The 24,766-nt window shown below is 31.5% G+C and overlaps 3 protein-coding genes across 14 annotated transcripts; 2 read left to right on the forward strand and 1 right to left on the reverse strand.

Moving 5' to 3' along the window:
- Nucleotides 1-1,328: 1,328 nt before the first annotated feature.
- On the reverse strand, nt 1,329-6,240 carry LOC137834663 (putative pentatricopeptide repeat-containing protein At3g23330). Of its 11 annotated transcripts, none has more exons than XM_068642778.1 (6): nt 6,144-6,240; nt 4,630-4,841; nt 2,673-4,214; nt 2,149-2,281; nt 1,669-1,763; nt 1,329-1,553 (listed from the first exon to the last, which is right to left on the reverse strand). In XM_068642778.1, coding segments are annotated over exons 2-3 (1,488 nt in total). In that variant the 5' UTR covers nt 4,632-4,841; nt 6,144-6,240; the 3' UTR covers nt 1,329-1,553; nt 1,669-1,763; nt 2,149-2,281; nt 2,673-2,728. The 11 variants fall into 11 exon arrangements, with proteins under 11 accessions (XP_068498879.1, XP_068498878.1, XP_068498877.1 ...); XM_068642777.1 differs by having other exon boundaries at nt 2,579-4,214; XM_068642776.1 differs by having other exon boundaries at nt 1,329-1,558; nt 2,579-4,214.
- Nucleotides 6,241-10,191: 3,951 nt separating this feature from the next.
- Nucleotides 10,192-16,353, forward strand: LOC137834664 (phospholipid-transporting ATPase 1-like). The gene is made up of 7 exons (XM_068642784.1): nt 10,192-12,156; nt 12,286-12,592; nt 13,010-13,712; nt 13,796-13,919; nt 14,053-14,272; nt 14,586-15,044; nt 15,864-16,353. Exons 1-7 carry the CDS (start codon nt 10,542-10,544, stop codon nt 16,084-16,086), a joined length of 3,651 nt encoding a protein of 1,216 aa, XP_068498885.1. The 5' UTR covers nt 10,192-10,541; the 3' UTR covers nt 16,087-16,353.
- Nucleotides 16,354-20,261: 3,908 nt separating this feature from the next.
- Nucleotides 20,262-24,106, forward strand: LOC137834665 (G-type lectin S-receptor-like serine/threonine-protein kinase At4g27290). 2 transcript variants are annotated; one of them, XM_068642785.1, is made up of 7 exons: nt 20,262-21,705; nt 21,779-21,910; nt 22,445-22,611; nt 22,717-22,927; nt 23,033-23,270; nt 23,512-23,662; nt 23,736-24,106. In XM_068642785.1, exons 1-7 carry the CDS (start codon nt 20,310-20,312, stop codon nt 24,042-24,044), a joined length of 2,604 nt encoding a protein of 867 aa, XP_068498886.1. In that variant the 5' UTR covers nt 20,262-20,309; the 3' UTR covers nt 24,045-24,106. The 2 variants fall into 2 exon arrangements, with proteins under 2 accessions (XP_068498886.1, XP_068498887.1); XM_068642786.1 differs by having other exon boundaries at nt 20,263-21,705; nt 21,785-21,910.
- The last annotated feature ends 660 nt before the right edge of the window (nt 24,107-24,766 follow it).

The following is a 24,766-nucleotide window of genomic DNA, read 5'->3' on the forward strand; positions in this document are numbered from 1 at the left end:
ATAAATACTCGCAAAAGTAAACTGACTACTACTCTATTAATTACAAAATAACAGAATAACTAAAATAAATATTAATATAAGGGTAAAAGAAAAAAGGAAAATAAAAATAAAAAAAATAAATATATATATATATATATATATATATATATATATATATATATATATATATACTTAGAAATCGTTATTGAGAAAAATCCCCTTTTATATTAGTGGATTAAATAAAGATAATTTTTTTATCATATCTTCTTTATTTTTAACATGGTTACTCTCCTTAGATTTAAAAAAAAATACACTAATAAATAGGTGTGAAAGACTTCATGGATAAATATACCATGATATTCCAACAAATATTACATTAAAATAGAATAAGATAAATTAACATATCTTAATCATGTAAAAAAATTAATATTAAAAATATTTAATTTTAAGTAAAATCTTATATTTAAAGTTTTGTTAATAAAAAAATATAAAAAAAAGTTATTATAATATTTTGTATCAAAACTTTGATAAAATTGTCTGATACATTTACATATAAAAAAATAGATTAACAAAACTTTAATTATTTTGAATCAATTCCTCTAACAATCTTCATATTGAATTTTTTTATATGTTTTTATCTTCTTAATTAAATGAACTGAAACATGAATGAAATTTTAATTTTTTAGTAACATAAATATATTTTTTATAATTAATAAAATTTTAATTTAAAAAAGAAATATTTTTCTTATGCAAGCTGGGTCGCAGGCCTGCAAATTACCTCTTATGTGAAATAGGTCAGTGAAATGAACACACGCTCCTTACCTAAAACAGACATATTCGGTCCGCACGTATTTTACAAGCTAAATGTGGAGTAGACCAAACCGCATTGTCACCCTAATTTTTTTTCCTCTCATCTCTTCCACATTTAACATTAACAAACAAAGCACTGGGGGGAAGAAGTAACAAGATTATTAGAAAATTTGAAAAATGTTGAATATGTTTGTAGATTGAAAAAGTTAATCTTCTTCATACATCCTAATTAAAGTGTTTTTTTTCTTCAAAAATACTATAATTTCATTTGATATTTCTTTAAATTGACAAAACAATTATCCTAAGATTGGACAAAACATACATGTCATACTAAAGTCCACAGATACAACTGGTCCCATTCTAGAATCAATTTTTTTATTCCCATTTTAGGAAATACCAAATGGAATTGCAGCGTTTGGAGAGAAAAACCATTAAAGTCCTTTGGAATGTCTGAACCAGAAAGTTTTTAACCTAGATAATTATTTTTGACTTTGATATTAGTTTTAGTCTAATAATCAATTCCAGAAAGAGACAAGACATAAAAAAAACAAAGTACAAGAAGATAGATTTTTAAAACAACAAAAACAATTACAAACACTGAATTCAGTTTCAATAAAGGAACTATTCTATTCATAAAATTAACCAGTTACATATGCCAGAAACAGATTCTGCTTTTCTTGATCTTGAACAGCTGTTCTAAGGAGCTGTGCTAGATCGATTCGGCAGTAATCACAGCTCCTAAACAATGCCTCCATTTCAAGGACCTATGCTATATCAGAAAAAGAAAAAGAAAGGTTAAACAAATGCAGTAAAATTAAACAAAACCCCATTTTTTTGTTAAGTCAAGAAAAACTAATAATGTGGGGATCTTGGTCACACTTTTTTCAAGCAATCAATGAACTCTATTGTCATTTCACTGCAAAGCTGCTTATAAGCCAATTCCCCTCCATTCAGCCATGTAGTCAGAAAACCCCCTGACAAGTTAGACATTGAAACAAAGTGTAAAATTCCAATGCAATTAACCTCAGTAAACACTATAATGACAAACTCTAACTATTAAACTTGTCATGGAAAAGTAACATTGTCAATTTATCAAAACTCATTCTAGCTACCAAATCTATGAAGCACAGATACTCACACACGACACTGATACGACATGGAGACACGAATCTATATATTATAAAATTATAAATTATATAAATTGATAATAAAGATTTTCCCTATAGCTCAAATTATGAACCCTAAAATATCACTATAAGTTACTTCCACAGATCCATGGATTCAAATAACTCTAAGAAAAAACTGATATGACATTTAATTTTGACGGAAACCAAAAAGCTCTGTAAGTAATTAATTAACCTTTTGAGCTTGGAATATGCTTCGGCCCTACGTTGTTGAATTGTGAGGAAATCGTAAAGCACAATTTGGGTGGGTGGATCAACCCCCATCATCTCCTTTATTGAAACTTTCTTCTTGAATCCAAATCTTCTTCCTGATATACAACAATTATTACTGATATAATCACAAAAGTAAAAAAGTTATGACTAACCGACTTAAAGAAAATTTCTTCTATAAACAGTTAACCCAGAACCAATTAATTATTATAAATTTTGGCAGGAATTCTTGTTACAAGGTTCTGGATGATTGTAAAAATAAAGGATGAAACTATATAATTCAACGGGGAAAATACTTCAGAGAACCATGTCAAAATACAACAGATATAATCAATTGATTTGAGTCCCAAGTTTCAAATAATCGATCACTAAGTAATTGACACTATCACACTTACATAAGTATTAAATCAGTACTCAAAGTAGACCATCATATATTTTTTGTTTCTTTCACTATTTTAAGACAAGAATGCAATGGTTATGGAGCATTACTCTTGTACTGAGCCCTCCTGGCCATAATTAGGTGAACCGACTCTAATGCTCCACTATTAGAAACCCTTGATCAAGGTATCATCATGATCATGTAGAAGATTTTCTACTCCCTGATCATTAGTCAAATAATTAGTATTTTGCAAATCATCTGAGCTAGTGGATGAGACAGGTCCGCTTGATCGAATGTGGATTCTTCCAGCAATATTGATCCAGCTACAAGCAGGAATTTTAACCAAACCTAAGTCCCTCATTTTTGCTTTAATAATTGACAAGCTATCTACCATACCAAGAGATTGATAGATACCACTCAAAGCTATGTAGTTGCTAGCATTATTTGGTTCTAATTGGAATAGTCGATGAGCTGCAATTTCTCCAACTTCAACATTTTTATGCATTACACAACCAGCAAGAAGGGCACCCCACATGCTTCCTGTTTCTGATGATTTAACACTTTGTAACAACTCAAGTGCTTCAAAAAGATACCCACGGCGGCTCAGAAGATCCACCATACAAGCATAATGCTCAACAGTAGGCTCAAATCCATAATCTGAACAAATTGAGCTGAAAATCTGCTTGCCTTGATCTATCAGACCTGAACGGCTACAACTGGTCAAGATTGCTGTGAGGGTGACAGGGTTTGGCCTAAAACCTTCATCTACCATTTTCTTAAATAGCAAAAGAGATTCCTCCCCCTTTCCATGTGCCCCATAACAAGAGATCATGGTGGTCCACGTGACTAAATTCAGGAAGTGCATTGTCCTAAAAACCTTTTCTGAATCTTTCAAGCATCCACACTTGCCATACACATCAATCAATGCATTCCCGATGGCAGCATCCACATCAAAACCAAAGCTTCTCACTACATGCCCATGGACTTCTCTCACCTTCAACAAGTCTCCTTCCTTTCCACATGCATTCAAAACGCTAGGAAGAGTCATGAAATCCACCCTCATCCCACCCAAGCTTAGCATCTCCCTAAAACAATGCATTGCATTTGAACACAAACCGGCCCTTCCAAACCCCAAGATCATCAAATTCCACGTCACAGAATCCGTACATAACATGTTGGAAAACACACAACAAGCCTGAGACACAGCCCCATACTTAACATAAAACTCAAGCACAGAATTTGCCACAACAACGTATCCTTCATACCCAAGCCTTATAACCAAACCATGACACGTACTACCAATGGAAGAATCATCCACTCCTACAGAAGCCTTGAACAATGGGGGCAGGGTATAGTGATCCGGCCTAAGGCCACAGAACTTGAACTCGCGAAAAACCACCAAGGCATCGGCATACATGCAATTCTGGGCATAGGAGGCAATCATGACATTCCATGAGTACATGTTCTTTCTGTCGAGCATTTTATCAAACACCTTGCGAGCTTCATGGAGAAGGCCCAGTTTAGAGTACAGCAACAAGAGGTCAGTTTGGATAATGCTGTTGGGAAGCAAACCTTGGATGAAGCTTTGTGCATGGCATTGCAAAGCTGCAGAATGTGCTGTGCAACTTCGAAGCAGGAATGACAATGCTTTCCTGGTTTCCAATAAGGTTCAATTCGAGGTTTAAATGATTGAATTATAGAAATCATATCAAAATAATAATCCAATATTATTATCAAGAGTACCCTATAGTCAAAGGTCAGTTTGGGCTAGTTTTCCTTCTTAATAATATGGCTAGTTTTTTCAGTTTCTTTTATGAAAACATGAAAAAAAGAAAACACTAGTACAAAATTTATGTTCAAGGTAACTCATCGAGACAAACACAAAGGTTGTTTCACAAAGCAAAGGAAGAAGAATAAATTAATAGTGACACTAAAAGCTTTGGTACCATTTAATAAGAAGAAAACATACTTTAATTTTCCATCTAGTATGAATTTTAACTAATAAGAAATCACATTAAATCTAACTTCTAAAGTAATTGTTAGGAAAACGGAATTATCTTGTCATACATAACAATCTAACTGAGAGGAAGGTGTAGCTGGGAAGCAAGCACAACTGCTGTCTGCATAATTGCTGCTATGGTGTGGTTAAGGTGCTGATAAGAGGTAGTCCAGCTGCTAGGCAACTGTGGTGCTTCTTAAACTTGGTTTAGGCCTTTCTCAATTTCTAAATTGAATAGCCTGCTTCATCTCCCTGGTTGAGTTTATGTACCTGTTCGGAGCTGATTCAGTAGTCAAATATTAAACTCATAAGAACAAATACTATACTTAATCTTAGCCAAAAGAGCAAGAAAGGTATGCTATAAAACTAATTGAGTTCAAACACATTATAATATTTCCAAAGGTCTTTTTACTTGGATATGTTACTATCACCTACCATGCTGATTCTTCTCCTAAAGCCTTGCTAACCATCACCAATGGTTAGAACTTATAGACCTGGTTACTGCATGAAATGGGATTACTAAGGTTTTACTAAGTTAGCAATAAGATGGTAGTGTTTTTTTTTCAGCAAATAAGACACTCAATTATACGTTACAAGTAGTACCATAGTATCAAACAAAGAAAAGAGCAGTAGCAAAACATCACCTACCTACGTCTAAGGATGACCATATCATATAAGGATGCTAAATTGCAACAACAGGACATAAACAACTTAAGGCAGTATTGACAACAATCCCAAAAATCATATTCCAACCAAGACATAAACACATAATTTAGTTGTGCTTTAAGCCCAAATCCCCCTCACATGACAGTACACCATAACAATGCAAGCACCCCTCCAACAGTTGCAAATTCATGATTAACTCTCCCTGCCATTTCCACATTGTGGGTATATGAGTCTGGTACCAAAAATGTCTGACTAGTTGTACTTTTTCGAACTCTGATGATATCTGACAATAAATGCAGCAACATCTCTGAAACATTTGCATTGCATATCCAACTTTCCTGCCACTTTCACTACATCAATATGGATCTGTTACTTAATTTTTGCCACATGTTTTGCTCAGATACTTGTTTTCCTCCCTTCGAAAGCAACCACACGCCTCTTACTCACATTCCTCAGACAACTACATATAACTGGATTCCAAACCACAGATTGCTACCAGTCCAGTTACTCACTTGCAAACACCCCTCTTTATAACCCCACTTGACTACTTCAAAAAACTAATAGCTCCATTGATAGTCCCTCAAGACAACTACCTTACTCTGCACTTGCCCCTATTGGGCACCTATTCAAGAGAACTAATTACTTCACACAGAGAACAAGATCAAATTTTTAAAGATAACCTCTCAAACCAGCCCTTTTGCTTCCTTCCCACAGGCACCTATTCTAGAATATCAAACACTTCAAGCAATAGAATAGGGTAAATTCACAAACTAGAATATGTAAAATTCACCAAAACATTAAAGAAAGGGATTGAGGGTAATGCAGAGGTGGTCACATGCAAAGTAGAAACCTTTGCAGAAACCCAACAACCAAAATATGCAAGACATTAATGGAGGAACAGAGGGAAAACGGTTACCTAGAAGTGCTGGAGAAAATTTGAGAGATTGAGGAGAGAGGGATTTCGAATTGAGCAAGACAGTGATTTGGAAAGGTTCAGAGCAAAAATTCATAATACTATTCAAATTGCTTTATATTTAAAATTTATTATTTCTAATAATCACGTAAAAATTCATATATAAATTTATTTCTTGTAATTAATAACTAAATATCGTTATACTAACAATTAATAAAAAAAATTGAAACACTGTTCGCATTTCTGAAGCAAATCCTTTGTCAAAATCTGTATTCTTGTATTTACTAAATTAAAATTGACAATTCAAAATATAACCAAAAAGGTTTGTTTCAAATATTTATGCTTAAGTTAAATATATAATTGTTAGTTAATTAATTATGCCAATATTGATATAAAATGGTAGTTTAATGTTAAACTTATGATTTTTAATACTTCTTTTCGTGAAAACTAAAGTTACGTATAATTTTTAAAAAGTGTTGAATAAAATATTTAAGACTTTTTTTTATGACGCAGACTATATTTTCTAATAGATAATATTTAATGAATGGAAAACATGACAAAAATGTTTATATTGGCAAACTCATTATTTCTGAATTTGATCTAATTTTCTTTCAAAAACTATTAAAATATTTCACTGTTGAAATATTTTATTGTAATGAGTACACATTTTCATAAATTTGTTCTAAATATGATCATTTTGTGTTTAGTTTTTTTATCCTTGATTACTACATATTTATTGAGGAATGATTTTTTTTATTTTTTTGTGTTATCCACTCCACTTTTATAAAAAAAAATTATAAATTTTAAAATTATATATCACTTATTAAAACTTACATGACAAATTTCTCACATTTACTTTATCTCAAACTAAAACCAACATTTTATAAAGATTAAAAATAAAAAAGTTTTAATTAAAAATTAGAAGAAAAAAAACAATTTAGAAGATCAAAAACATATTTAATTTTTTCTCATTAGTTTAAACTACTTAGGAATATTTAGTTCCATTTAAAAAAATGAATGGTTAGAAATAAGTAAACCAAAAAGACTGAAGAGTCAAAGCCGTAAAAACAAAGGGTTTGTTTGGCTGTCATAAATCATCACATGCATTTTGCTGATAAATAAAATTTTTATTTTTCTATTTAGATATAGTAACTTCTTTTTGAAAATTCCAATATATTGGTATCTTAACAATGAGAGAGATTTTGAGATTTATGTGCTTGAAGTAAAAAAAGAAAAAAAAATATTGTTTAAGGTAGTTTAATTATTAATATAGTGTTCCAATATAAAATATAGAAGTTAATTATTAATTATTGAGTATACAAAACCTACAAATTTTATAAATTTTAAAATTATTAAAAATTCATTAAATTAATTTAGTATATATATATACTACAAAACAATTATTAAATAGAAAATAGTAAGATGATGACAATACAAGGCAAAATCACATTCAAGACATAAACTAGTAAAACCAATTTTTTTAGTTTCTTTATTGACGTGTATAACTCTATAAAACTCAGCAGTATGAATATTTACAGAGAAACTACTAATAAACTCTCTTATACCCCTACAGAAAATACCATCACAAATAGTAAGACCAGGAAAACTCCTAACAGCACCATCAATATTATTTTAACCTGACCGAGTAAAAAAGCTCGTATTTAGGATGATAATAATACATTCATTTGACACTTAAATACATTATTATTTTATTATAATATAATATTTTATTTTAAAAAATAGTTGTAAAATAATTATTTTTAATTATTGACAGTCTGAAACAAAATTTATTAAAAAATTATGTTGGGAACTAAACAAAAATTTGGTACAATTAAGATTAAAAAATTAAAAAACAAAAAATTATAGGGATATTCCTCCTTAATAATTAGGAAGCAGCCTTGTTCTTGTCGTTTCTGAAAGCATTAATCTAAAATACAATTAATCCAAATTATTAAAAAATTAAGTAACAATTCTAATTTGATTGTGACAAGCAGGCTGCTGCAAATAAAATAATAATAATTGTTATTATCATTATTACTGTCACTATGTGTCTCTTCCTATCTGTTTTTCTTTATATAAAAAATGCTACTTTTGACTTTTTAACTCTTCTAATAATGTAATAAATCAATTAGTTTCTTATTTTTATGTACCAGGATTGCAGTGAATTAAGTCTTGAAAACTTAATTTATTTTTTTGATGAAACATTATTTTGATTATTAGTTTATTCTAATAAATGTTATCCATGTTTATAACACTTAAAAGTGATATATTTATTAAAAATACGATTATTTTTAGCAAATTTATTTCGATAAATAATATGTATGCTATTTTAATGTATATAAAAAAATATTAATCCATATTACACTAAAATAAAATCTAGAAATCAATTTTAGAGATTAAAAATAATTAGTTACTATAATTACTATTTAAGAGACTTAAAAGAATTATTAATTTTTAAATTGTTTTTTATTATTAATAAATAAAAAAATTTAAATTAATATTTAATTAGTTATCAAGCTTTAACTATCAATTATGGATTCTAAATTTGATAGCAAATAACTAATTAGATACGTAGAATTTATATTTATTTATTATAGTTATGGATTATAAAAAAACAAATAAAAAATCCTTAATAATATTGAGTTCTTATCATGGAAAATTTAGTATCAATAAAGTATAAATAAATTTCTTTTATTACGAACAAACTAATATAAACTTTTATGATTTGTATATGTTTGTTGAACTTTTATAAAAATTCATATTTAAAATTTTAATAATCTATATCTTAATATCTTAATAAATAAAAATATGAGGAAAGGTTAATTAATAGGATTCTGAATGTAAAATATAAAATAAGCTTACGTCAAAGGCTATTTTTCAGTCAAATTGTGACACCCCTAAACAATGAATAGTAATATTAATAATAAAAAAAAATACTTTTAGTTGACTTTCTAGAACATCATTCACCAAAAAATAATAACATTTATGCCAAAATTGAACATATTTAAATTGGTAATTGACCCTTATACATATCTCTTCATTCTTCTTTCTCAATACTTTTTCTACCATTTCCATAGATAAACACAATGCAATTATATTATTATTAATTATTAATTATTAATTATTAATTATTAATTAGTACAAGTCAAAGATACCAAAGAAACGTTTATTATCTTCAATTTCTCTCTCTCTCTTCCTCTTTCTCTAAAGAATTACTTTTCAATTATGTGTTCTTTAAAACTTTAAAACAACATCAATTCTTTCAAGCAAATTTTTAATTGAGTTAACAAGGATACCTAATAAATATTAATCATGCATGAAAGACTATTTCATCTTCCATAAGTTTTATAATTCTAAAAATATTTTTTTAAAAAAATAAATTTTGAAAGTTTAGTTAGGAAAATGTTTTTTTTATATTTTTGGATTGTGTAATCTCATATAATTAATTAATATATTTGTATACTTTTTTAATTACGTAATTCAATTTTTTTTAATCAGTAAAATACTATGGATTAATTAATTTATTTTATAAATTTATATTCTGAATTATGTAATTTGTAACGTGTTTTTTTTAAGTTATATTTCAGATTATTTAAACCATAAACTAATTTATAATTTAGAATTCTTATCAAATTGGTAAAATTTGAAAGTATTTTTTAAAAAAAATACATTTTAAATTAGATAATCTAAAAACTTTTTATAAATTTTGAAAAAATACATTTCAAATTTCATAATTCGAAATTCAAGAATATATCTGAAATATGTAATCCAGAAATATTTTTTTTTAAAGAACAAAAATTTATTTTCACATATAAATTATGTAATTTTCCATAGATTTTTTATTAAGCTCATTAATAAATTGTTTCTAGATATAACAGAGAGAAAAGGTGGTGTGAATGAGACTACAATAGCTATTTAGTCTTTCTACTAATGCAAAGAAATTAATTAACTTTCTTAATTAACTTTCTTAATTAACTCTAATCATCTACTTTAGAAGTAACAGAATGTAATTAACAAAGGTTATTATTACGTGTTTCTAGAGGAACATGCTGTCGCCACCCATTACGACTTATTCTTCAAAATTATTTTTTGGTCGCAATTTTCTTTCAAAGAATCAAAGTTTCTTCTTCTTCATCTTCCTCTACAATGCCTTTGACCTTAAACCTCTCCCTCCCCAACACCCTCTTTCTTATATACCCTTTTCTCTCTTTTCAACCACCCTTCTCAAACTGTGTTCATGTTCAACTGCTGCAGATAAACATACACATATATTTTATATACATAGTTGTTGCACAACCACAACATTATTAGTCAGTTAGTTCCTTAAATTTTCCAACGTTGTTGCAGTTTTGTTGTTTCTCCAAGCCTTCACATGTTTTCATTGTCGCTGACTCATGAATCATGGGTTCTAAGAGACCACCTGTGATCACGACACCGTCAACAACAACAGCAGATAACTACCAACAACACCACCCTCCCTCTGTTGATATTTCTGAACTTCCAACATCAAATTCAAGTTCCAGCAACGTGTTCCACCCTTTTGAGAACACTCTTGTCAACTCATCATCACGCAGAAGTTCCATGTCCAATCGCTCTTCTGGGAGCAAGAGCAACAACTCTATCCATGAAGTGAGTTTGAGCCGTTCAGTGTCCAAATCTACACCCGTTAGGTATGGCTCAAAGGGTGCAGATTCTGAAGGACTAAGCTTGTCTCAGAAGGAACTCAGAGATGAGGATGCGAGGTTAGTGTACATAAACGACCCTTTGAAAACGAATGAGAGCTTTGTGTTTTCTGGAAACTCTATCCGCACAAGCAAATACTCCCTCCTAAGTTTCATTCCAAGGAACCTTTTTGAACAGTTTCACAGGATTGCTTACGTGTACTTTCTCATAATTGCCATTCTCAATCAGCTTCCTCAGCTTGCAGTTTTCGGAAGAGCTGTTTCCATCTTGCCCCTGTCCTTTGTTCTGTTTGTAACAGCTGTGAAGGATGCGTATGAGGATTGGAGAAGGCACGGGAGTGATAAAGTTGAAAACAATAGGTTGGTATCAGTTTTGGTTGATGGGAACTTTGTGGAGAAGAGGTGGAGGGATGTAAGAGTTGGTGAGGTGATAAGGATCAAGGCAAATGAACCCATCCCTTGTGATATTGTGTTGCTCTCGACTAGTGATCCAACTGGGGTTGCATATGTTCAGACTATTAATCTAGATGGGGAATCCAATTTGAAGACAAGGTATGCAAAGCAAGAGACTCATGGTAAGGAGGGGTTAGGTGGGGTGATTAAGTGTGAAAAACCCAATAGGAACATATATGGATTTCTGGCTAACATGGAAGTTGATGGCAAGAAGTTGTCACTTGGATCCTCCAACATTGTGCTTCGTGGATGTGAACTCAAGAATACTAAATGGGCCATTGGTGTTGCTGCGTATTGTGGAAGTGAGACCAAGGCTATGCTGAATAGCTCAGGAGCTCCTTCTAAGAGGAGCAGATTGGAGACACGCATGAATTTTGAGATCATTTGGCTCTCTTTCTTCCTCGTGGTATTGTGCACAATCACCTCAGTTTGTGCTGCTGTGTGGTTGAAGCGCCACAAGGATGAGTTGGATATATTGCCATATTATAGGAAACTAGACTTTTCAGAAGAGGGGAAAGTGGAAAGCTACGAGTACTATGGATGGGGGTTGGAAATTCTCTTCACATTTCTCATGTCAGTTATAGTTTTTCAGGTCATGATTCCCATTTCCTTGTACATTTCCATGGAGCTTGTGAGGGTTGGTCAGGCCTTCTTCATGATCCGAGACAATGGAATGTATGATGAGGAAACAAAGTCAAGGTTTCAGTGCAGGGCTTTGAACATTAATGAAGATTTGGGGCAGATTAAGTATGTTTTCTCGGACAAAACGGGCACACTAACTCAGAACAAGATGGAGTTTCAATGTGCAAGCATCTGGGGGGTTGATTACAGTGCTACAGAGAACAGCATGGAGGGTGATCGAGTTGAACATTCTGTGAAAGGTGAGATTTATTTTACTCATCTATTCTAGTACACACTTTTTTAGTATTGCCTTTAATGCATCATGGTTTTGCATACTGGTGAAATAGCTAGTAATACAAAATGTTTTTTGTGTGTTATTATGTGCTCAGTGGATAGAAAGGTCTTCAGACCAAAGATGAAGGTGAAAGTTAATCCAGAGCTTTTGCAGCTAGCAAGAAGTGGATTTCTCAATTTGGAGGGAAAACGGATTCATGATTTCTTTGTAGCACTGGCAACCTGCAACACTATTGTACCTCTTGTTGTTGACTCGCCTGACCCTGATGTCAAACTGATAGATTACCAAGGAGAATCACCAGATGAACAAGCATTAGCTTATGCTGCTGCAGCCTATGGTTTTATGCTAATAGAACGAACCTCCGGCCATATAGTCATCGATATTCATGGACAAAGACAAAAGTAAGTTGAATTTTTCTTTTACAATTTTTTCTCTCTTTCTCCACAAATGGTTACTGACAAACTTCATATTTTTTACAATGGAAATGATGAAACAATTTGTAGTTCATTCATAGTTCTATATTGGTGTTGTTTAAGCAGATAGGAAATCATGTCTAAATATTTTTGTTGGATTTTCATGTCGTTTTAGTTGTTAAGAAGTCTTGATTGGAGAGTATGCTGTATGCAGTTTATGTTCTGTCTTTGCAGTATTTATGTTATGATACAGGAAAACACATAAAAATTCTACTTATCTTTTTATTTTGGTGACTTTAAGTTTACTTATCATGATGGTTAGGTAATAAACATGAGACGAAACCCTCTTTAATCTGATTACCCTTTTTCTTTTTCTGATGAATCTTCCTATTATGAGCATTGCAGGTTCAATGTCTTGGGTATGCATGAGTTTGATAGTGACAGAAAGAGGATGTCAGTTATATTGGGGTACCCTGACAATTCTGTGAAAGTGTTTGTCAAAGGAGCAGACACATCCATGCTTAATGTGATAGACAAGTCCTTTAGCATGGACATAGTTAGAGACACGGAAGCACATCTTCACTCTTACTCTTCCATAGGTTTGAGGACACTTGTTATTGGGATGAGAGACTTGAATGCTTCAGAATTTGAGCAATGGCATACATCCTTCGAGATGGCAAGCACTGCTGTGTTTGGCAGGGCAGCGATGCTCCGCAAGGTTTCTAGCATTGTAGAGAACAGTCTCATCATATTAGGAGCATCTGCCATTGAAGATAAACTGCAACAAGGTGTACCTGAATCCATTGAGTCTCTAAGGATTGCTGGGATTAAAGTGTGGGTTCTGACTGGAGACAAACAAGAAACTGCCATATCCATTGGCTACTCCTCAAAGCTCCTAACAAGCAAAATGAATCAGATTATAATCAACAGAAACAACAGAGAAGCATGCAGAAAAAGTTTGCAAGATGCCCTTGTCATGTCTACAAAGCTCATGTCTACATCTGGGGTTGCCAACAATGCTGGAGGCAGTTCAGAGGCTACTCAAATAGCCTTGATAATTGATGGTACCAGCCTTGTGCATATTCTTGACAGTGAACTTGAAGAACAGGTTAGTTTAGTCCCATTCAATCTTGGATGATGTTTTCAATCTACTTTACTTCATGCTGATTTTGTCTACTTCTGTTTATTCAGCTATTTCAACTTGCAAGTAGATGTTCTGTTGTTCTATGTTGCCGAGTTGCTCCACTGCAAAAGGCTGGCATTGTTGCCCTTGTGAAGAAGAGGACATCAGACATGACTCTAGCCATTGGAGATGGTAATTCATTTGTTAGAACTTGTCATTCCCCTTTTTAAAGTTTGATAACGTTAGAAAACATTTAGTGGTATTTTACCAGTTTGATTTTTATTGAGTTGTGTAATAAATTCATTATGCATCTGTTACACTGCAGGTGCTAATGATGTCTCAATGATCCAAATGGCTGATGTTGGAGTTGGCATCAGTGGACAAGAGGGTCGGCAAGCTGTAATGGCATCTGATTTTGCAATGGGGCAGTTTAAGTTTTTGGTTCCTCTCTTATTGATACATGGGCACTGGAATTACCAACGGCTTGGTTACATGATACTATACAATTTTTACAGAAATGCTGTCCTTGTTCTGGTCTTATTTTGGTAAGTTATAATTCAATAATGTGTATAAATATGTGTGTAACTGGTTTGATCATACTCATACAACTCCATATTATCCCACCAACTTCACCTTCAAAAGTTGTTATTGGGTGATGGTGCTTTGAACCCTGTATTCATTCAAATATGAACCAACACTGTAATTGGAAAAGAGAGAAGAACATGGTTTCTATGTTGACTTTTGTCTTCTTCAATTTTCTCCTAAAGTATGATAACAATTGAATTTTTGTCCTTTTGGCTGGTAGAAGTATTCCTCCAGATTTGAACATGTTAGTAAATTTGTTATGTGTGTTTGTAGGTATGTGCTCTACACTGCCTTCACTTTGACAACTGCTATAAATGAATGGAGCACGACCTTATACTCAATAATCTACAGTTCATTGCCAACTATAGTTGTTGCTATTCTAGACAAGGATCTCGGTAAAAGGACTCTCCTAAAGTACCCTCAACTTTATGGGGCAGGACAGAGACATGAGGCCTACAACAAGAAATTGTTTGCCTTGACAATGTTAGATACTTTGTGGCAAAGCATGGTCATCTTCTGGGCACCCCTCTTTGCATATTGGAGTAGCACAGTTGATGTGGCTAGCATTGGAGACCTTTGGACTTTTGGGGTTGTAATTTTGGTGAATTTGCACTTGGCCATGGACGTTGTAAGGTGGTATTGGGTGACCCATGTTGCCATTTGGGGTTCTATTGCAGCAACTTTCATTAGTGTCATGATCATTGATGCTTTCCCCAATCTTCCTGGCTACTGGTATGCATTATCTTTTGCTTCCTTTCTTAATTTTATACCATAAAACTAATATCCTGGCATTCATAGAAAGGTTATCCATATTTTTCTGTTTGGAACACTTCAGATGCAACTATTATGCTTCTTCTGCAATTTTGCTTAATATATTATTAATAACTGTTGTTCTTCCTAGATTTGCCTGCATACCTTCCCAAGGAATATACATATATTTACCACCAACGTCTAGTGCTAAACATAATAAGATACATATTGCATTCTAATTGTTAGTCCTGTGAGTGGAAACAACAATTCATGCTTCTAAATCATTTACTCACAGCATATTTATGTCTTAGTCTTCCTGACTAAACATGCTTGATATTTATTTTGCTTTTTAAACTTCCGAATTTGATAAAGACCAAAGAAAGTGTTAGGATTCCAAGTATGAGGTTTTCCTCGAATGTAACTCAAGAGTAATATATAAGAAAAAAATCCACATACTTTCTTAAGATTTTGGGTTGGAAGTGACTTTTTTTATATAAAATGTTTATAACTAGTGATTATTAGGATTTCAACATTAAGTAGGAATGAGAAAGCTTGATGAGAAACCATTTTAACATATCTTGATCTAAATGCAAAGCTTTGTATTTGGTTTCTAAATGACAATTGATCCATGTAACCGACCTCAACTAATGGGACAAACTAATCATGGAGAAAACCATGTCCAGTTCATAAGATATTCCATGTTGCCACCATGTGCATGTTAGATTTGAAAACCTTTGCAATCCTACATTGTTTCAGCTTCTGTATGCAGAGACTAACCCTTGCATCTCCTTAACTATGCAGGGCCTTCTTTAATGTTGCAGGAACTGGATTGTTCTGGTTATTGTTGCTTGGAATCATAATAGCAGCATTGCTTCCACGTCTGGTTGTAAAATTTGTGTATCAGTATTATTTTCCCAATGATATTCAGATTTGTAGAGAAGCTGAGAGGATTGAGTATGAGAGAGTTGTTGTTGAAAGGGAATCCATAGAGATGCTTCCTATCTCAAACATTCCAACAAGATAAGAGAAGTGATCTTTTGTTTTTTTTCTTTAAATTTTTTTGTAAAGCTGCATATTCTTTAGTCTACTTTAGAGTATTTCTGTCTGTTGCCGGATTTCATTGGTTGCTATCCGTCCTAAGGACAGAGGTTTTGTTATCACTTCAGAGGTTTGTGGAATCTTCATTCTTTTGTATCATAAAATTTAGCATGTTGTAAATTGCAGAAAAGGAAATAATTTACATGTTACCTATATTAATATTTGCATGAAAGGTTGAATTCCTTACCTGCTTGATGATGTTGAATTTATCCCTCCCTCAGTTTATTTTCTGTTTTGGTTCAAATTGGAAAATCACAAAGAGTAATTAGAGTATTTGGATCATGTTGTTTATTGTTTGTTTGATGAAGAAAAAGTGGTATATCAAACATCATTTGATCTCCCAAATTTCACTTTATTGTCCGTCAAATTTCTTTTTCTTTATATCACAATCTACGCAAGTCTTGTAGTATGAATACACTTTGACTAAAAAAAAATCAGACAAAAAAGAATTAACATTGAATGGCTTCCTAAGCCCTAATCGGATGGGGCGCGAAAGATAGAAAAGAGAAACAACAACCATCTGGAATAGTAATCCAAGGGGGTCCATTGTGTTTGACCCTAAGTTTTACTCAGTAAGATTTGAGAATAAAGCTTACCTAGCTCGTCCATGGAAGAATTACTCTAGGACCATTATCATGGACACTTACATTGATGACTTGATTCATGTTGATAAGTATTTGCCATGGCAAGGATTAGTAGGCCTTTCCGGTATGGAGACTTGCTTTTATGCCGAGTATCACAATACTGACCCTGGTTCAAACAAATCCAAGCGTGTGAGTTGGTCTGGGATTTGGAATCTCAATTTAAAAGCCGCACATTGATTTTCACCTTCCAAGTTCTTTCATGGAACTAACTGGATTCAGGTTACGGGGATTCCTTGCTTCCATGACATCCCCACACACCATAGGCACAAGAAGACAATATTGACTGGTGATAAAAGGGATGAAATTCATAAACAACCCTTAATCAATATCATGTTTAAAATTTTCTTTATTATTTGATTATTTTTATTTTGTTGATTTGTTTTAGAAAATAACAACATTCTTTTGTTGATTCAACACATTTTCTTGATTCAACACATTGACACATTCTTTTGTATACTCAATTCAGTAGTGACTTCCTCATTAGAAATTTATTTTAATTTTTATTATGTAAATTTGCCACTTTAAATTGAGAGTGAATGAAGATAAATATTAAGAGCAAAGAGTTTGTAGAAAAAATATTAAAGAACAACATGCAATAAACAATGAGTTATTGTTTTTTTTATCCATCTAGAGAATTGATAATAGTTAGTTTTTATCTAACTCCTCTTCGTGTATACACTATAAAAAAATTAATTTTAACGGGTTATATTTGGCGTTATCGGCGGTTTTAACCCCGTTAAGTGCGTTACCCGCGGTTTGTTCTTCTCCTATAAGATCCAGAAGTGATTACCGGTGATTTCTACGAACCCCTGGAAAATAATCACTTTTCGGCGGTTTTGAAACCCCTACTATTCCTGACAGTTTTGAAACCCCCGTTATTCCTGACGGTGTTAGAACCCTCACTATTCTTGACAGTTTTGAAACTCCCGCTATTCCCGACGCTTTTAAAACCCCTACTATTCCCGGCGATTTGAAAACCCTTATTACTTTTAGGAAGTGTATATATAAAAAGAGTAGGTGACAATTAATAGTCCAATTTTCTCAAACCCTATGTTATTCTTCTACCACCTAACATTATGAGTAGTATAGTATGTGATTAACACAATTTTATATTAATACCAAATAATTATATTGATATAAGAAATACATATTACTTATTAATTCATTCATCTTATTCATTAATGCCCATTTAGTGATTAATATTAGAATAATAAACACAGGTTTATAAATTAATATTAGATATTAATTTATAATTTTTTATTAATAATAAAAATTAGTTTAAATACTAATAATCTTTTAATTTAAAAAAAACTAAAAATATAATTAAATATTAAAAAAAACTAAAAATTGCTGGATTCGATTAATACAATTCATATCTATAATATATTAAAAAATTTAATGTATTTATTTAAAATTTATATTTTAATTAACACCCAATATCCATTGGATTTGCCCTATATAAAACTCATCAAAAAATATTTTAGTTATTACAAAACACACTATAATTAAATAAAGTTATGATTTATGATAAAAAAATTATTACACCATATATATTTTAAAATAATATATATTCATATTTATATTAAACTAATTCATTTAAAAGAAGCTAAACATCAAATTACTCAACTATCCTTTATGCAAGTTGCAGTTGCAAAGCATCCTTTATCTAATTGTGGGAGTTGCAGTTGCAGAGGCAGCAAAAGTTAGGCATAGAAAACACTTAGAGCACACAAAAAAAAACAGTTAGAATCCAAGTTAGAATTAACAGATATAAGTATACAATGCAATGATTATCAATAAAAATATAACTGTCATTGCATCCAAGTTAAAACATTATAAATTTGCTCCCTTGTTGTCAGCAGTTTCATTTCATCCGAAGCAAAAGTCATGTCGGAAATGTAATTTTTATGGGCATCAATATAATTGCAACAACACCGTGTTCTGATATCCCAAACCAACAACAAGTAATACATCAAGAACCATTACAATAATAAAATCATTAAAAAAAATCAATTTTAAAGATTAAAAGTAATTATTTATATTACAATAATATTATCTTCCTTCCCTATGACATTAAATTTATATTAATTATTAATTATAAATTAATAATACTGACAACTAATTTATTTTTTTTTCTTGAACATTTGTGATAACTTGTTATTGTCACTATTACAAAAAATATAGTGACAATTTAATTTGTTACTATTGTCTTATACATTAATATTTTATTGTTGTCACTATTACATTAAATTGTTAGTGATAAGTATTATTATTACAATAGAATTTAGTTTTAGTGACATTTAAAATATAATAGTGACAAGAACACTAGTAACAATTTAATTATTGTCACACGATATTAATAGTGACATATTTATAAGTTATAGTGATGAATGTTCATATCACTAAAACTATTTTTTCTTGTATTATATATTAAATAATTTGTTGTTGAAAACGAGTTAACTACGAATTTCATTCTAAACAGTGTTTATTAAAATGAATGTGATTCTCATTTTTCATATATAATAGACATTTACTAACAAAAAAAATCGACATTGAAGAGAAACAAATGAGAAGAATGCACCAGTAGACAAATCAATGCAATGAATTCCAACTAAACGTCACCAAATTTAGAAGAAAAAAAAATTAAACTAATGGATTTGCTTCAATGGAATGGGTTAATATCAAACATCATAAACTAAAGTCTTGAATTGAGAGAAATGTGTGCATTTAATGTTTGATTATATCATTTGAAAAAACACACATATAGCAAATTACATTCTTGAATTTTTAACTAATCGTATACGATAATCAACGTATCATAATTGTACAACGATGTTTGAAAAACAACTGAACATGTTGTTATTGGTTTCTGCACAAAGTAGTGTTCTTATTTTATGGAAATTATGATTTTGTTGAAAATCTCCGATCGATTATAGATGAGAACATTTCATTGTATATAAATGGGTGCAAATCTCATCTTATAAATCAGTTTTATAAGGTTGAGATAGGCTTAAAGTCCACTTTTTAATATGGTATCAGAACCTATCCTAACGAGTGTTTGGTGGACTTATCAAGTCATTCGTTATTAAACCATTATCAGACCATTATAATATGTTGTTGTCTCACGCACGAGTTTTTATTCTCGATGTCAGGAAGTATGTAGGAGACTGAATAAGACATAAAGTCCACTTCTTAATAGACTGAGTAAAAAAATTATGATTCACTTGAAAAATTTTACTCTAAATTGGTGAATACGACTTACCCATCTTTTCATATAATTTTTTTTTATCTAAAATGGTAATTTTTTAAAAAAAACACTACTTTTATAAAAAAAAAAAACAGATTATTTTTGTGATTTGACCTAATATTTGACTTGATCAACAAAGATTGCTTGGAATTGTTCTTGATAAGCCATTTGTTTCATCAATTTCCTGTTCACAGACAAATCATTTACTACCACTCAGATCTGGTGCCGTCCATTGACCGCCATGCATGGAAACTTCCAATGACCACCACATCTTCTCCTCAATCCACCTTTCACATACTTCATCATCTCTGCTTACTCTATGCACTTCCAATCAACACAAAAATGGCATTCACTCATCCATTCATGCTTGCCATCACCATTTCCAACCTACTACTAATCTTCTTCTCTCAATCTTCCACAGCATTAGACTCCATCACTCAATCTCAGCCACTTCATGATGATGGCAGCACCTTAGTTTCCAATGATGGAACCTTTGAGTTAGGGTTCTTCAGTCCAGGTAGCTCCACAAACCGCTACATAGGGATATGGTACAAAATCATCCCAGTCAAAACCATTGTTTGGGTTGCCAACCGTGACAGTCCAATCAAAGGGAACAGCAGCAACATCAAATCCAACATGTTAACCATCGCCAATGATGGAAACATGGTGCTTCTCGACAGCAACAATCAAACTATTTGGTCAACAAACATCACCTCACTCACAACTCACCCTTTGGTGCAGCTCTTGGACACTGCAAACTTGGTGCTTAAAGAAGGCAACAAGAACAACAGCAATGAAGAGAGTTTTTTGTGGCAAAGCTTTGACCACCCTTGTGATACTCTCTTGCCAGGAATGAAGCTTGGGTGGGACCTTAAAAAGGGTATTGAAAGGAAGCTAAGTGCATGGAAGAGCTGGGATGATCCATCTTCAGGGAACTTAACTTGGGGTATGCTCCTTAGTAGTAACCCTGAATTGGTTCTGAGGAAAGGTTCAGATGAGTATCATAGGAGTGGACCTTGGAATGGAGCAGGGTTCAGTGGCCAACCTGTGTTGAGAATCACTCCAATTGTTGACACCAAATTTGTCAATGATTCAAACCAGGTTTATTACTCATACACGCTTAGGAACAAGTCTGTGATCTCAATAACTTACTTGAACCAAACTCTTGTTCATCGCAAACGCATCACATGGATTCCTGAAAACAAAACTTGGAGGGTTTATGAGTCTGTTCCTAGAGATGAATGTGATCCCTATAACCCATGTGGCCCAAATGGAAATTGCATGGTTAATGAGACACCCATTTGCCAGTGTTTAGAAGGGTTTGAACCCAAATCTCCCCAGAATTGGAACACGTTTGAGTGGACACAAGGATGTGTGCATAGAGAACCTTGGAGTTGTGGGGTGAAAAATGAAGATGGTTTTCGTAGATTTGCTTCAATGAAAGTTCCCGACACGAGAAGTTCTTGGACTTATGGAAATATGGCACTTGAAGATTGTAGGATCAAATGCTTGAAAAACTGTTCTTGCATGGCTTATTCAAACTTGGACATAAGGGAAGGTGGCAGTGGTTGTTCCATTTGGTTTGGTGATCTTATTGATTTGAAATTGGTTCAAGCAAGCCAACAAGATCTATATATTCGAATGGCTATTTCAGGTAACTATGATTTGTTCTAAGTTTTAGAATTATTGTATCTGCTTTATCATATCATATGCATGAAATTTGACAGATGCAGGTTCAGATGAAGAAGATACAAGAAAAAAAAAGGCTTTAGTAATTACGATCCCACTTGTGTCTGTCATCACTATTTTGCTACTTGTTGTCTTCTTATATATTTATATGGGAAAAAGAAAGCATAAAGGTAAGTTTCTTATTAACCTAAACTATGTGTGCCACATGAAAATAGATGTAAAAGTTTATCTCTTTTTTTCACTAAATTATTATTTGACACCATGAAATTGAAGGAGAAAGTATTGAACTCTGTTTTCCTTTTGAAAAGATGTGCAGTTTATTTCATTTAACTATTAGTGAATGAATATGTTTATAAGTTTATTTTAACTTTTTAGAAAAAAAACTTTACTTCGTTCTTTCTATTTTTTTTCCTAAAAAAACTTGTTGAGAAGAAAAAATTAAAATTGACTTTTTCCTAGCTTACCTTTACTAACTTTTAAAATTTCTTTCATATTAATTAAGTTCTCCAAACTTTTATTTTTAATGTATGAATAAACTAGTTTTAAATTAGAAAAAAAGTCAATTTTATTTGTCTTCGTTTTTTCTTCTTCTATTTTTTGTGTGAAAAACTTATTCAAAATAGGTCCCAAATAATAAAACTCTTAATCAAAGCTTTTGACTTTTTTTCTTTTTTTTTAATGATTTTGTTTCTATATGTATATAGGAAAAGAAAGTGATGCAAAGAACATGGTATCAACTGAAAAGAAAGATGAGGAAGAAAACCAAGATTTTGAGCTTCCTTTCTTTGATCTTGCTTTAATATTTAATGCCACCAATGGCTTCTCTGAAGACAACAAACTTGGAGAAGGTGGTTTTGGACCAGTATATAAGGTACTCATGGAATGCTTGTTAATTATAGTGATTAAGACAAACTCTTTTATTAATTAATCAACAAATTATATATATATATATATATTAATTAATTATAAAATTCAGGGTACACTCCAAGATGGAAGAGATGTTGCCATCAAAAGACTCTCAAGGAGTTCAACACAAGGAGTGAAAGAATTCAAGAATGAAGTTATATTGTGTGCAAAACTTCAACATCGAAATCTTGTTAAGGTCCTTGGTTGTTGTGTTCAAGAAGAAGAGAAAATGTTACTATATGAATATATGCCGAACAAAAGCCTAGATTCATTTCTTTTTGGTTGGTATCTTTATGAAGTTTGCTAATTATATTGCAAAAGTTTGATTTACTTTACATGTTATTTTGAAAAGGAAATACTAATCAATCAAATGATATCATCAACAGATTCAACACAATCTAAACTTCTAGACTGGTCTAAGCGCTTCAACATCATATGTGCAATTGCTCATGGACTTCTTTATCTGCATCAAGATTCTAGACTAAGGATCATACACAGAGATCTAAAAGCAAGTAATATTTTGCTAGATGATGATATGAATCCAAAAATTTCAGATTTTGGTTTAGCAAGACTTTGTGGAGATGATCAAATTGAAGGGAATACAAATAGAGTGGTTGGAACATAGTAAGTATATTTTCCTACACTGTAACTATTATAAAAAAAGAAAAATGATTTTTTGACACCCCATTTTTCCTTTGTTCTAAATTACACATTCTTTAAGTGTTAGATTTCTTATGTGATGGGGGTATTTTTGTAAAATAATAGGCATAAGATAGATGTAATTTGGAGTATTGGGTGTCAAATTATCACTACTCTATATAAAAAAAAATAACTTCAACTTAATTTTTTGTGATTCTTTTTTCAGTGATTATATGGCACCAGAATACGCCATTGATGGTTTATTCTCCATAAAATCTGATGTATTCAGCTTTGGCGTATTATTGTTGGAGATTGTGAGTGGAAAGAAAAATAGAGGAGTTACAAGTACAAGCGATACTTATAATCTCATTGGACATGTGGGTAAAAAAATCAATTATATGCATTTAATTTAATGAAATGTATTTAACAATTAGATTTGAATTGTGACAGGCATGGAGATTGTGGAAAGATGATGATCCAACAAAATTGATTGATATTTGTTTAGAAGAGTCATGTGTTGTATCTGAAGTCTTACGTTGCATTCAAGTTGGTCTTTTATGTCTACAACTTCATCCAAATGATAGACCAAACATGGCATCTGTGGTTGTTATGTTGACCAATGAAACCATTTTAGCTCAACCAAAGGAGCCTGGTTTTTTTATTGGAAAAGCGATTCCTAGTGAAGTAGAATCTTCTACTGGAAAAGAAATATTTGTTTCAGTTAATGAAATGTCTATTTCACTATTGGATGCTAGATAATGTTTTTATTTCTTACACTATGTATGAACCTAATGCCAATATATGTTTGACTCTTATCCTAATGAGGTATATTGATTTTATAAGTCTCAGGAGAACAAAATGTTTATTCCAATAGTTAAGTTATAAGACTTTTTCATTCAATAATAGACTCTCTGTTTTTTTTAATAGGCAAAAAGAATATTATAAACGATAGAGTACATATAGATAAGATGTTGGATGTAGACAACTAAACAACAACATATTTCATACATGAACAACAAGAGAAAATCATCTTAACACAACAAAAAAATAACCTCAATTCATAGGATCCTAATTAATAACCTCATTTAATACTTTTAGCTCCTAAGTAGAACACCTGACATTGGTTATTTAATGGTTATTTAATCTAAATTGTTTCTTCGCTCACAAAGAAAAACTCCCTTAAGGACAAAACTATATCAATTTTTGTTTGCAATAATTGCAAGTTTTTTTACAATGGTAGTCTTAACTATACAGTTGATTCTAGGACTAGATTGTATATTAATCATGTGCAAATAACAAACAATTATTGATAAATAGTTTTTAATCTAATTAACTATCAAGGTTTTAGTTACTAACTTTAAAATTTAAATAATTGATAACTAAAATTTTAAAAGTTAATTAGATATCAATTTAAAAAATATTTATCAATAATAAAAATTAATTTAAATACTAATAATTTTTTAATATTTAAAATAATATTT

This window comes from Phaseolus vulgaris, chromosome 5, assembly GCF_000499845.2.
Source record: "Phaseolus vulgaris cultivar G19833 chromosome 5, P. vulgaris v2.0, whole genome shotgun sequence".
Taxonomy (NCBI): Eukaryota; Viridiplantae; Streptophyta; class Magnoliopsida; order Fabales; family Fabaceae; genus Phaseolus; species Phaseolus vulgaris.

Excerpts from the sequence above, each read along its gene's own strand:
- LOC137834665 (XM_068642785.1), top strand. The coding sequence starts at position 20,310 with ATGACCACCACATCTTCTCCTCAATCCACCTTTCACATACTTCATCAT. Across the intron at positions 21,706-21,778 it reads TATTCGAATGGCTATTTCAG|ATGCAGGTTCAGATGAAGAA; the intron begins GTAACTATGATT and ends GAAATTTGACAG. Across the intron at positions 22,612-22,716 it reads GTTTTGGACCAGTATATAAG|GGTACACTCCAAGATGGAAG; the intron begins GTACTCATGGAA and ends TATAAAATTCAG.
- LOC137834664 (XM_068642784.1), top strand. The coding sequence starts at position 10,542 with ATGGGTTCTAAGAGACCACCTGTGATCACGACACCGTCAACAACAACA. Across the intron at positions 12,157-12,285 it reads AGTTGAACATTCTGTGAAAG|TGGATAGAAAGGTCTTCAGA; the intron begins GTGAGATTTATT and ends TTATGTGCTCAG. Across the intron at positions 13,713-13,795 it reads ACAGTGAACTTGAAGAACAG|CTATTTCAACTTGCAAGTAG; the intron begins GTTAGTTTAGTC and ends CTGTTTATTCAG.